The sequence below is a fragment of the Chrysemys picta genome, unplaced genomic scaffold, assembly GCF_011386835.1.
Source record: "Chrysemys picta bellii isolate R12L10 unplaced genomic scaffold, ASM1138683v2 scaf94, whole genome shotgun sequence".
In the NCBI taxonomy this organism is placed as follows: domain Eukaryota; kingdom Metazoa; phylum Chordata; order Testudines; family Emydidae; genus Chrysemys; species Chrysemys picta.
This window is the reverse complement of record NW_027052801.1, coordinates 44,936-57,390: the sequence shown is the minus strand read 5'-3', so window position 1 is coordinate 57,390 and position 12,455 is coordinate 44,936. Positions and strand designations below refer to the sequence as shown.

The 12,455-nt window shown below is 60.7% G+C and overlaps 1 protein-coding gene and 1 long non-coding RNA gene across 2 annotated transcripts; both read right to left on the bottom strand.

The window, feature by feature from the left end:
- Positions 1–307: 307 nt before the first annotated feature.
- Positions 308–4,632, bottom strand: LOC135977998 (uncharacterized). The gene is made up of 3 exons (XR_010595430.1): positions 2,290–4,632; positions 1,643–1,814; positions 308–1,489 (listed from the first exon to the last, which is right to left on the bottom strand). It is a non-coding gene; the product is annotated as an uncharacterized LOC135977998 (long non-coding RNA).
- A 29-nt stretch (positions 4,633–4,661) lies between these two features.
- LOC135977996 (formin-2-like) lies at positions 4,662–7,053 on the bottom strand. Its single transcript, XM_065579119.1, has 3 exons — positions 6,964–7,053; positions 6,665–6,817; positions 4,662–5,750 (listed from the first exon to the last, which is right to left on the bottom strand). The coding sequence occupies exons 2-3, from the start codon at positions 6,752–6,754 to the stop codon at positions 5,262–5,264; spliced, it is 579 nt and encodes a 192-aa protein (XP_065435191.1). The 5' UTR covers positions 6,755–6,817; positions 6,964–7,053; the 3' UTR covers positions 4,662–5,261.
- Between the last annotated feature and the right edge of the window lie 5,402 nt (positions 7,054–12,455).

The window sequence follows — 12,455 nt, the reverse complement described above, 5'->3', positions numbered from 1 at the left end:
TCCAAAGTAACCTGCCGTGCTCCCCCACCAGAGCCATGTTAACAGGCAACACTGCCTCTGTCTTTCCTTGGCCACATGTATCGTGTCCTTTATCTGGTGGCTAGTCCAGAAAAGGAGGACAAGCGCTCACTACTGCTGCCACCTGAGGGAGTTGCAATAGCCCCAGAATCTGGGACTTCAAGCCCCTAGACTGACCTCTTAACTTTATAGACACCCCCCTCGCCCATACACAGCTATTTTAAAGTTTAGCCTGATAGTAAAGAGACCCCTTTTCAACCCTTCACCACACAAGAGAAAGCCGGCAGCATTTGTCATTAACTATTTATTTCTTCTCTCCTGGCTCCCAAACTGCTTCTCCTCCCTACTGCCGCCAGCCACCTTCGAGTTCTCCCTCTTCTCTCCCCGGCTCTGCTCGCTGGATTGCAGCAGCTCAGCGGATGGTCCAGCTTTACTCTTTCACTTCCATTCTTCTTCCCTTCTTTGGGTGGCTGCATTTGCCATTGAGCAGGCTGATGGAAATATCTGAGTGTCTGTCTAGGCCAGGGGTCTCCAACACGCGGCCTGCGGGGCTATTTCTCTAGGACAATCCATCAGCTCCCATCTGGTGTTCAGCTCCAGGATGGATGGGGAGCCCTAGCCGGAGCATAGAAAGACAGGGGGGTGTTCTTTGGTGGAAACTGCTGGAGCTTCAGCCTCTGCTCCCACCTCCACCCCCACGCTAAGGGCTTCAAAAGTGGTGCCTGACCCCAGGTAAACAAAGTAGCCGAGCTGAGGCCAGAGTGGGACTGATCCTAAGAAAAGAGCAGATTTCTCTTCTGCTCTAGGGAGATTCCCCTAGGAAAAGCAGCTGGGGTGGGGCGATACAAGCACTACCCCTCAGCCCATGAATAGCGGGCAACTGGGACTTTGGGAGCCAAGGGACTGGTGTATCTTCCTGGAGATCAGAAAGGGGCAATGGAGAAGTTGTACCAAAGTCAATGTCATGGCTGGGTCAAGGGCAGCCAGACCTACTGGTCAGAGCCAGAGTCCACACTCACATGACAGGAGTGGAGAGTCAGCCAGGTCAGGATACTGGAAGATGAGCAGCAAAAGACAAACTTGCGATCACCACCACAACTCAGATGCCAGGAAATCAAGCCAGGGGAGCGGCAGCAGAACCAGGCAGCGCACAGTCCAGAACCGGGAGGAGGCCTGGTGTTCAGTCAGCTTCGTGTTCCTGCTGCTGTCTTACGTAGGGCCAGGGGGCCAGTGAGCTTTCCTGGGACTCCTCCAATAGGACCTCAGGAGTGGAGCCTCAAACTGGGGCTGAACTTCATGGGTCCGAGGTAAGCAATTTTCAGCAGGCTTCCAGGTGGAGGGTTGGAGTGTGGCTGCTCCCATGAACCCTGCAGACCCGGGTTGGAGACCCCTGGGTCGTGACAGTGAGTGATCTCTCCCTGCTCAAACCTCCTGCAGCAGGAAACAGTCTCCAGGATCCTGGACACTGCCTCTGAGAATAAAATGAGGATATCATGATGAGAAATAGTGCTCTGTACCAGGGCTGGGATCCAGGGACAGGGAAAGCTCCCAGACAGGCTATGCATCGGGGATGCCATTTCTCCCCCAAGAGACCCACACGCCCCAAGAAGTAAATGGCTCTTACCTCCATGAGGGACTGGGGTCTTCCATCTAAGCCTCTTTGAGAGCCGGCATTGCTGGGACGAGGTGACCTGTCCCCACTGCTCCCTGACGTGGCTCAGCTACAGGAAGCGCCCGTCTGGGAGGCTGTGCCAGATCCCAGGGCCTGAAAGACAGCTGGAAGGAGGCTCCTATTCCTGTGACACCCAGAGACCCCATAGAAGGGCCAAGGGGAGAATAAAGGGCAGAAGGTGAAGCTAGCCCTGAGCCTCTGTCCCACCCCCACCTCCTCAAAAGTGGAGCTTTCCGAGCCCCAGTGGGGCTGTGGCCCTGACACAAGGGCTTTTCTGCACCATATGGGGCAGGGAGAGCTCTGCCTGGGCGCAGCGGGAATGAGCGGGGGTAGACCAAGGATAGGGAGGAGGGGAGTGGGTGCAAGGGAAAGAGGTCCTGCCCCATATGAAGGAATTTGGGGGGCAGAGGGAAGAACCCTGCTCCACAGAGAGGGGAGAGAGTTTCTGTGAGTGCCAGGAGGCTCCATTTCCCCTTCTCACTCTCCCAATCAGAGGAAGAGGGCCACTCCAGCTGGCCCAGTCTGGTCCTGACCAGAGTCTGCAGGGTAGCAGTGGGCCCACAATAGGGCTGGGCGGTTTTGACAGGGTTGGGACTCACCAGCATGGCGCCTCCCGCTGGTCGCTCTGGGAATGAGCTCAGTCCATGGGGAACGCCCTCTGCTGGCAGCGTCCCATCCGTCTCTTGTCCTCCCTTGGCATCTGGAGCCGCGTTGCTCACCGCTTGACACTGCCTCCAGCAGTGCCCACTAGTCCATCCTCACCCCATTCCAGGGGCAGGGGTTAGCAACAGGCCTTGCACCTGCCTTGATGGCCAACTGCAACCCCCAAAGTCTAGCCCCTTGTCTCAAGGGCCGGTTACAATTTGTCTCGGCCATCGGATGGCCAGATGCAGTACTGCCCAGCCCGAGATGCTGGTCTCCTGCTCTGGAGACAGACCTTCCCCCATGAAATTCTGGGACACACTACCTGCTGCTCTCCTGGGCAGCCATTATATAGGGCCTAGCCTAGCCCTGATTGGCTGGCTCTAATCTCGGCCCTGATTGGCTCTCAGTAGGCCCTTCCCTGATTGGAAGACGGCTTGCACAGCCATTCTGGCCTACTCTAGTTCCCTCTCACATGGGGGTGGGGCAGCCGTCCCACCACAAACCCTCCCCCTTAAAAAATGCTCACGGGGGAGGGGAGGAAAGGGGTCCCTATAACCCCAGCTTCCTTCGTAGTGGGGCCTGCAGGGCATCCCTTTCCTCTCACAGGCCCGCCAAAGTCTGGAGTCAGCAGCTTCCCAGCTGTAGGGTCTGGGTTCGCACTGTTGAACGCCCTGGTCCTACGTGGGTTCCTACTTCTGTTTGGGTTCCCACATGGGCCCTCCTGGCTCCTATGTGGGTTCCCTCATTTCGGTGGGGCCTCTCTGCCCCAGCCCCTTTCTCTCTAGGGGCCTCCGTCTTCACCACCTCTTCTCTGTGGCTAGTCTCTGACCGAGCCCTTGTCTCAGACACTCCCCCTTTCTGCCTCAGGGGGCAGTGCCTCTTTAGATGTCCCCGTTGGTGGCAGTGGAAGCACTTTCTGGGTCTTCCCCCTGCCACATCCCTACTCCTGCTTGTTTGGGCCCTAGCCCTTCCTTCTGGGCTGGCCTGGGCCTTGGGAGTCCTGTAGGGGCACTCTCTCTTCAGGTGCCCTGGCTCCCCACAGACCCAACAAGCTGGGGGCCCCCCTGTTACTCTCACAGGGGGTGCCTTTTCTAGGTGGGGTCTCTCTGCCCCATCCCAGGAGGGACACTCCCTCCTTTAGTGTCCCTGTCACCTACAGGCGAAGCAGTTCAGCGTTCCTGGCCTCTCGCCCTCGGTGACGGATCTCTTGTTTGGTCTGGGTGCCGACCTCCCCAGCAGCCAGAACAACTCCCTCTGCTGTTCGGCAAGCCGAGCCACCCAGGCCCTCCAATAGAAGTCTCTTTTCTCCACCATTTTGGACTCTCCATGTGGCACAATCTGCCTAGTCCGCTTGATGGTGTCCTTCTTCAGGCCACTTCCCTCCAGCAGTGCCCCCTAATCCATCCTCATCTCCTTCCGGCGGGGAGGAGGAAGCAGGTTAGCAACAGTCCTTGCACATGCCTCAGCGGCCAACCAAAACCCCCAAAGTCTAGCCCCTTGTCTCAAGGGAGGTTGCAGTTTGACTCAGCCACCACATGGCCAGGTGCAGTACAAGAGGGAACTGGGGGACCCAGGCCCACCAACTATCCTGGGTCCAAACCCAGGGATCCTCTAGTGGCAGTCTCCCTGCTCTCCCCTTGTCCAACTGTCCCTGGGCCACTTCTCCTCTTGGCCCTCTAGGCCCTTTCTATCAGGGCCCGCAGTCTGGCAGGTCTTGGGCCGGAGCTGTAGTATGCTCCCTTCAGCCTGCCCAGCACTGCTCTTTTGGAGATGCTGGTCTACTGCTCTGAAGACAGACCTTCTCCCATCAAGGTCTGGGGGATACTGCCTGCTGCTCACCTGGGCAGCCTTTATATAGGGCCTAGCTTAGTCCTGATTGGCTGGCTCTAATCTCGGCCCTGATTGGCTCTCAGTTGGCCCTTCTCTGATTGGCTACCAGCCTCTGCAGCCGCTCTGGCCTACTCTAGCGCCCTCTTGCATGGGGGTGGAGCAGCCGCCCCACCTCAGCGATCAGCTGTCGCAACCAGGCTGTGGCCTGGGCTGCGGGGCTGGCTCCAGGCACCAGCGGAGGAAGCACATGCCTGGGGCGGCATTCCGTCCATTCTTGGGGCAGCACAGGCCGGGCGACTTTTTTGTTTTTTGCACTTCAGCAGTTCGGGTGGCGGCAGTCCGAGCTTTGTTGTTGTTGGTTTTTTTTCTGCTTCGGCAGTTCGGGTGGCAGCAGTCCAAGTGGTTGGGAGTTTTTTGGTTTTCTTTTTGCTCACTTTGGCAGTCCGAGTGCTGTTGTATTTTTTTTTTTTTTGCTTGGGGCAGCAAAAATGGTAGAGCCGGCGCTGCTGGGCTGAGGTCGCTCAAGTGGTCAGCCCCTCAACACACTGTATCGGGGGTGGCTCAGGTCTGGGCGGGGCCCAAGCACCCCACAAACAACCAGACTTCAAGGGCGGGCCCTGGCCTGGGTGGGGACCCGGTGGCCAGCCAACAAACAGTTCCTGTCCTGGCCTAGAGCCCCCTTGCACCGTGTAGGGGGTCAGCCACCCGGGGTGGAGTGGCAGGGGGACGCGGTCCCACCCTCCTCCCCCGCGTCCCAGCCCAAGGTGCTGGCAGGGGCAGGATTGGTTGCCCCTGCGTCGGCGGGGATCCAGCCGCAACACGCCGACTGAGCCGCGCCGGGCTCTGCAGCCAGCAGCTCCCGGGCTGCCCCTGGGCTACTTCCTGCCTCCCCGGGGTTTGGTATCTGCGGCCTCCAGGCCTCTTCCGGCTCCTTGGGGTAAACCGCAGCGGGTACTCCGGGCCAGTCCTCGTCCATGTCTGGGGTTAGGGTTAGGGGACTCTGGAGAACAGGCCAAGTGTCCTCCTCTGTTGCGGGCTGTCCCCCAACTGTGGTGAAGGGCCGGCCTTTTATATTTCCGACCCCACGCCCCGGTCCTTATGGCGAGGGGGGCGGGGCGATATAGGCTCCGCCCTCCAAGGGGCGTGTAGGGCAGCCCTCGCTCTCCCGCTCGGAGGGAGGCCGCTCAGTTGCAACAGCGTCTACCAGAGGCCCCGGTGGCCAGCCAACAGGCGAGGGGGGTGGGGCGATATAGGCTCTGCCGTCCAAGGGGCGTGTAGAGGGGCCCTCGCTCTCCTGCTCGGAGGGAGGCCGCTCAGTTGCAACAGCGTCTACCAGAGGCCTCGGTGGCCAGCCAACAGGCAAGGTGGGTGGGGTGATATAGGCTCTGCCCTCCAAGGGGCGTGTAGAGGGGCCCTCGCTCTCCTGCTCGGAGGGAGGCCACTCAGTCTCACTACACTCCCCGTTTAGAGGGAGTAGGAGTTGCTGGTGGCCTTGGAGGCAGAATTCCTGCAGCGCCTCCGGCACTTGGCGCAAGTGCCGGATGATGTGAAGTTGATTCATTATGTTGGCCGTGACGACCTCCTGCTGCAAGGGAACGAGGACCTGTCAGAGACTCAGATGCCCCCGTGGAATCAGGGGGAATTAAGGGCACCTGGGACCAGCAGCAATTCCACCCAGCACCCGCGCACCTCTGAGGGATGAAGTCCCCCTCCTGACCCCCAGAATGGAGTCTTGTTTTCCTTTTAAGGGACCTCCAGTGCCAACAACCTCCTTGTAGGGGAGCTCCTGCCACCTCCCACCCAGTGCCCCTGACAGCTGTTCCACCTCCAATCCACAGCTCAAGTTCTCTGACCCCTCTCCTCCACCCCCACCCAGGTTGGGCAGGGAGGGGGCTCTAGCGGGGCGGAGGGATTCTGGCAGCAGTGAAGTGGGATGTGGGCAGCTTGAGACCTTTCCCCAAGTCATCCCAGCCACTGAGGCTGAAGCCGCAGGATGGCAGCCCTGGTGAATGGGGCAGATCAGCAGCCCCTGCTGACTGAATCCTCCCGTTCTCTCTAGAGCGAGTCCAGCCCTGCCGGCAGCAGGACGAGCTTCCCCCGCCCATGTGCCTCAGAACTGCCCGCTTAGTTGCCATCACCCCTCAGTCCTTGGCCTCCCAGGCTGCCAGTGATGGGAACAACTCTGGGTGGTGGCACGGGTGACAGGAGAGGCACGCAGAGGGCACGTAGAGGACTCTGCTGCCCTTCCCAAGAACAGAAGTCCGTGCTGAGGCAATGCTTGTCAATCATTAGCCTTGCTAACGAGCTGGGCTGGAGCTGCTCCGGGAACAAGCTGGCTCCCTCCTGCTCATGGAGGTGAATTCATCTCCCTTCCCAGGAGCACCTGCTCTCACTCTCATTCCCCACCGGTCGCCTTGCTGCCAGGCCGGCGAATGGCCAGAGGATGGGAATGAGGCCTGGGCCCCGCCCCAATCTCCTGAGTCTAATGCAGCTGCTCACCTTGCTCCCCATCAGCTGCTCGGCTTGCCCCAGGAGGGAGTAAGTGAGGAGCAGCCCAGCCTGGCTGACACGCAGCTGGGGGTCGTGCATGGCCAGCACTGTTGTCTGCAGGAAGAAGCTTCTCTGCCCCTCCGAGAACAATTTGGCAAAAACCTGAAACCAACCAGATGTGAGGCTTCAGCAGATTGCCCTGAACCAGGCTCCAAATCCTGGCCTAGAACGGCAACTCTGTTGCGTGGCTCCAGGAGGCAGTCACCTGCCCTGCAGAGCTGTGCCATGCCCTGGCAGAGCGTCCTTACCTCCCCCACCCTGGCTGTGTTCTTATAGCCGAGGAGCCTGTTGTCCTGGTGCCAGTCCCAGCACCAAAGGTATTCGACCTCATGGATGTTCAGGTCTGGGAAAGAGAGAGACACATACACATTGGTCATTCTGGTTGCAGGGCTTGTGTCCTTCCAATCCCATATGTGGCTGCACAGTGGGCAGAGCCCAACAGAACTGCGGGGGTAGTGGAGAACACAGAAAGAGATAGAGAGAGACTGATCCGCCAGCCGGGGTCACTCGGAGAGAAATTGGCTGGGGTCCCAGTCTCACTCGTCTAGCCGGGTTCCTTACCCCTCTGGCGCAGCAGGAGCTGGTAGAGCCGGTAAACCCCCTCCCTGGCCTGCTGGCTGATGTCCTCGTCTGGGTCACCTACGAACAGAGCCAGCTGTGCCACGTGGTGGCCCATCCTGGGGAATTCGGCTGAGTTCTAATGGAAGGGAGAGGGAGAGGGGACTCCATCAGCATTTTCCTGTCAGCTCCCAGTCCCCGCCTGGGCCAGGACTCTCCTTCCCCTCAACCCCTCTGCAGGAGATGCTAGAGGACAGGAGCTAGAGCTGGATCCTTAGTTATCTCTGCCCGCAAGGGAGCCCGGAGAACAGGGATGTGGGCAGGGCCCTCCAGGAGGATTTGCTTCCCCAGCTGCTCCAGGATGACAAGAAGGCAAGAACCTGGAGCATGGTCTCCTTACAAGCGAGAGTCTTCACTTAACCAGGACAAGAAGAACTTGTCTCAAGCCAGGCTCATTCTCTGCTCTGACTCTGCCTCCCCAAGAGGAACACTCCTAGCCCACAGCCCCTGCAGCAGCAGATCCTCCAGCCCGTTGGATCCAGCCCACCTACGCCTGGAGTCAGGAAGCTGGGCTCAGAGGCCACTTACGTCAAAGTCAGGGAGGGAGATGACGGACGTGAGCAGGGCTGCGCTGCTCCTGATGGCCCTGGCTCTCTCTCGTGGCACCCTGGACACGGTCCAGTAGTTAATGTGCTGTGGGGAAAGGAGGCAGCTCAGGATTGATGAGGGGGTGCATGTGTAGTGCTAATGGCCCCCCCATCCCAAGGGGGCTGAGACATTGCATGCGGTGAGGGTGGAATATCAGATTCATTGACTGCAGAGCTTTAGAAGGGGACTCTTGCCCCCAGGACGATGCTTGTATCCTGCAGGTCACAACTTGTCATTGTCTCTCTAGATTGGGACAATGCTCAGTGTTGGGGCTGGTCCCATCCTCCCTGAACACCTGATTCCTGAACAGCTCCCCAGGAAGGAGACAGACCCCTCCCCCCTCCCTGGCTCTCAAGTCCTTGGCTGGGTGAAGGGACTGAGTGTGAGCACAATCCCCCCAGGAATCTCGGGGCCCGTCAGAGACAAGGGCTGATTCTCTGGGGCCCTCCTGTTTCTCCAGGAATGAGGCTGTGGCTCTTCTCTGAGGACCATCTTCTGGATCTCCCAGGAGGGGTTCAGACTCTCACTCCTCAAGCCAGCCGGGGGCCCTGTGGTCAGTGCTCAACACAAGCAGGCAGAGCTCTGGCTTGAAGTCCCAGCTCCTTCCTCTGTCCTTCAAGGAGGAAAGGCCTGACCCTGCATTGCACTGACTGCCCTGACCAAGGATGGCCACTGGGGGCCCAGCTAGGAGGACAGACTGGAAAATGGATCTAAGAGTTAAGGTAAAATTGCCCCCACCCTCTCACCAGACTCACCTGCAAGATGTAGTGGAGCTTGTCCGTGTCTGGGGTCTTTGCCAGCAGGTTCCCCAGCATGGCGTCCAGGAGGTCTGGTATGACCCTATGCAGATCCTGCAAAGCAAGGGAGAGCCATGGGTCAGAGTTAGGGAAAGTGGGGCTACACCTGCCACAGGATGGGAAGAGGGGTCTCTGGGAAGCACTGGTGAGACCCCCAAACACATATCCTGGCCTCTCTCATTCACATCCCACTGCAGGCAATTAGCAAGGATTCGGGCAGGATAACAGCTGGCTGATCTACCTGGACTTGGTTGATGTCCGTCTGCGTGCCCAGGGTGAAGACGGCGTGCAGAGTGGCTCGGAGGAGGTGGGTCTCCAGCTCCGGCTCCAGGGCAGGTGTTATGGTGCTGGCAAGAGAGAGGAGCCGGTATTAGACTGTGCAGTGCGGGGGTGGGACTGGCACCAACACGGACGTGAAACTGCAGGGAAATAGGCAGAGGCTGGCGAGAATGGCAACTGAGGCACTGAGCCAGGGAATGATAAGGCCAAGGTTTCCCAGACCGACAGTGGCAGGGCAGGAATGGCGCCTGTTCCCTGGACCCTGCTGCCTCTCCTGTATCTGATCCTGGGAGTCAGCCTCTCCCCAAAGCCATTGCAATGTGACTGGAGTGAAAAGAAAAGAGCAGCCAGGAGAGGGAGTGACCCTTCCTGCCACCTCTGCCAGAGGAGCCCCCCTTGAGGGGTGAGCTGGGAGTGGGAGGGGCAGTGACTCCCAGCCATGGGCCTGAGCAGCACCGGGGTTAGGAGAACCGGGCGGGAGGGTCTCGGTACCTGAGGTTGGCCACAGCAATGAGGGAGTTGGCCAGGACGGCGTCAGGTGGAGAGTTAGGAGGAATCTCCTCAATGAGCTCCTGTGAGACGCAAAGGAGACAAAGGAGCGGGTGAGATTCGGGCCTCACTGACACTCCCCAAGGAGGAGATTACACAGCCAGCAGGATCCCCCCAGCTGCCTCCCGCTCCTCCGATTCCTGCCCACTAGTTCTCCCGTCTCCTCTCCCCAATCTTCAGCCCCAGCAATCCCTGCCCTCAGCTGCCCTCCAGCACCAGCCATCCCCCAACCCTCGGCCCGGGGAGACCCCTGCCCCTCCCATGTCTCTGTCCACCCTCCAGCTCCCGGGCGCCGTGTCTTACTCACCACAATCCTCTCCACCACAGCCGCCTTCGAGCAGTGTGGCTCCATTGTGTAGTCCCCTCTCTGCTGGGCAGCGAGGCACGCGGGGTAGATGGCGTGCAGGAACTCGAGCTGCTGCGCCTCGTCCTGCGCCCACCAGGAGTGGGGTTAGGGGAGAGAGAGCCAGTTAGCCAGGGACCTCCCTGCCCCAGCCACACCAGCTGCAGGACATAGGCCTGAATGGGGGATAGTGGGGACCTGCCTATTGTTCAAATCACCCACGACTCCTCCACAATCAGGGTCAGGAACTGGGACAGTGCCTGTGGGGGGAGGAGACCCCGGCTGGTGTGTGACAAACACCCCCATCTTGGGGGTCCCAGATCATGAAGGAGAAAGGTCCCCATTAGAGCCAAGACCTTCTGCAGGGGGTCGGGATGCTGGGAAGGAGCAGGAGAATCTCAGTTCCAGCACAGCTGGGGAACGTTTGTACCTTTTCTCGGGCATGGAGCTGCTCTCGGATGTTCATGAGAGCAGCCTCCTCTGTTACCAAGTCTACCCGGTCTTCTTTCTCCTCGTCGTCCTCGGAGTCCCTGGCGGACGCTGCACCAGGGAGAGAAGGGGACAAGGTGACTGCTGCTGCCACTCGGGGGAAGGACAGGGGCATGGTGGGACAATGTGTCCCCTTCCCACCTCCGGGACATAGGGCAGATTGGGCCCCACACTCCCCCCTCTCAGTGATGGCATCAGCCCCCAACTCCTTCAGGAGCCCATAGCAAAGAGATCCTCCCCACTGTCCTGGACTCCCTTGGAGGTGCCTCCCCCCAGCCCCGCCCAATGGAGCACCAAGGACCAAAGTGGCAGCATCTAGTGTCCGTGGAGTTCACATGGCTCAGGCCAGACACCTGGGCTGGAGACCCGCCCCCATAGCACTGCTTGAGGGCCTGGGCCCAGGGTGTTCACAGCCCCCTCCTCACCCCTCCCCGAGCCCAGCCTGGATCCTCACCTAGAACAAAGCAGAAGCGTCCGTCGGCCACGCTGCTAGCCGAGTCGCAGGCGCTGCTGCTGTCGGATGGGGAGCGGCCCGAGCTGCTGGGGCTGGCAGAGGGATCCTCCACCTCCTGCCCTGAGGAGGCTGGAAGGTCCTCACTGACCGGGCAGGGCGATGGCCCCTGTTGGAAGTTGGGGCTGGGCGCCTGGGGCCGCTGCTGCCCACACAACAACAAGCCCCAGAGCCACCCTGCCCGGTTCCGCCCCTGGGCTGGGTCCTGCCTGCCCAGCCGCAGCCTGGCCCAGCTCCATTTTGGCCTGGGAGGTGATGCTCCCACCTCGGCGCCTGTGCCGGGAGTGGGTTTCCTCCGCCAGAAGGCTGGGCGCTTCCACCTCCTGGCGCGGCTGGAAGCTTCTTCCCCTCCAGCGGGGACGGAGAGGCCGCTTCGCTCCTGGGGAAGATGTTGTCTGCTTCCCTCAGGCTCTGGGGCCACCTGCACAGCCTTCTTCCCGAACATCCTCAGGAGCCTGGCCATCCTGGAACCCAGGGGGAAGCAGGCATGAGTCTGGGGTCAAGGCAGCCTCTCACTAACCAGCCTGTTTGGTCCCTCCCCATCCCTGCCCCAGCCAGAGCAGCTCCTGCTCCCCCCACAGGGGTGCAGGGAGGGCAAGCTACCCGCACTGGCAGGAGTTCATTGTATGATCTGCTCCCCCTCAACGCTCCCCCTCGTCATCGCTGGGGCTGCAAGAACTGGGGAGTCTCGTCCTTTTCGAACGCTGGGGTCAGTCACAAAGACACTGGTCACTTTGGACAAGCAGCTCCCTCCTGCCACCCCAGACCACACTCACACGCCCCCACCCTCCGCCCAGGCTAGAGAAGGAACAGAACCCAGGCAGGGCAGGCTTTAGGCCGATTTGCCCGATTCCCCAGAATTGGGCCCCGTGCATAAGAGGGCCTCTCGCACTCACCCCAGCGGCATTCGTCTTCGGGGGCCCCGCTCCCCTGGCCAGAGCGCCGGCCGGAGCGCGGCAGCCCCGCGGCCCCACTCTCCCGGCTGGAGCTCCGGCGGAGCGTGGCAGCCCCGTGGCCCCGCGACCCAGGCCGGAGCGCGGCAGCCCTGTGACCCCGTGACCCCGGCTGGAGCTCCGGCGGAGCACGGCAGCTCCGCGAGCCCGGCTGGAGCTCCGGCCAGAACATGGCTGCCCCATGGCCCTGCGACCCTGGCTGCAGCTCCGGCCAGCCCCGTGGCCCCGCAGCCCCAGCCGGACCGCAACAGCCCTGCAGCTCCACGACCCCGGCCAGACCGCCGGCCGGACCGCGGCAAGCCCCGTGGCGCTGCATTCCTGGCCAGAGCGCCGTCCAGAGTGTGGCAGCCCCGCGGGGCCACCTCCCCCAGCCAGCAATCCGAAGTGCCGCCCCAGGAATCGGGCCCCGCACTTGCTAAACCTGGCCCTGAACCCAGGAGTCTGGACTTCTCCTGGGAAACCATTCCCCACTTCAAAGTCCCTAGGCATAGCAAGGCCAGGGCCCCCTCGGTTCCCATTGATTTCCATGCTCAGCAGCTCACTGGGTCTGGCCCAGCTCACAGACTCTCAGCCTGGGGAACAGTCTCCCACAAGGGAAGGGCTGGGAGCCCCA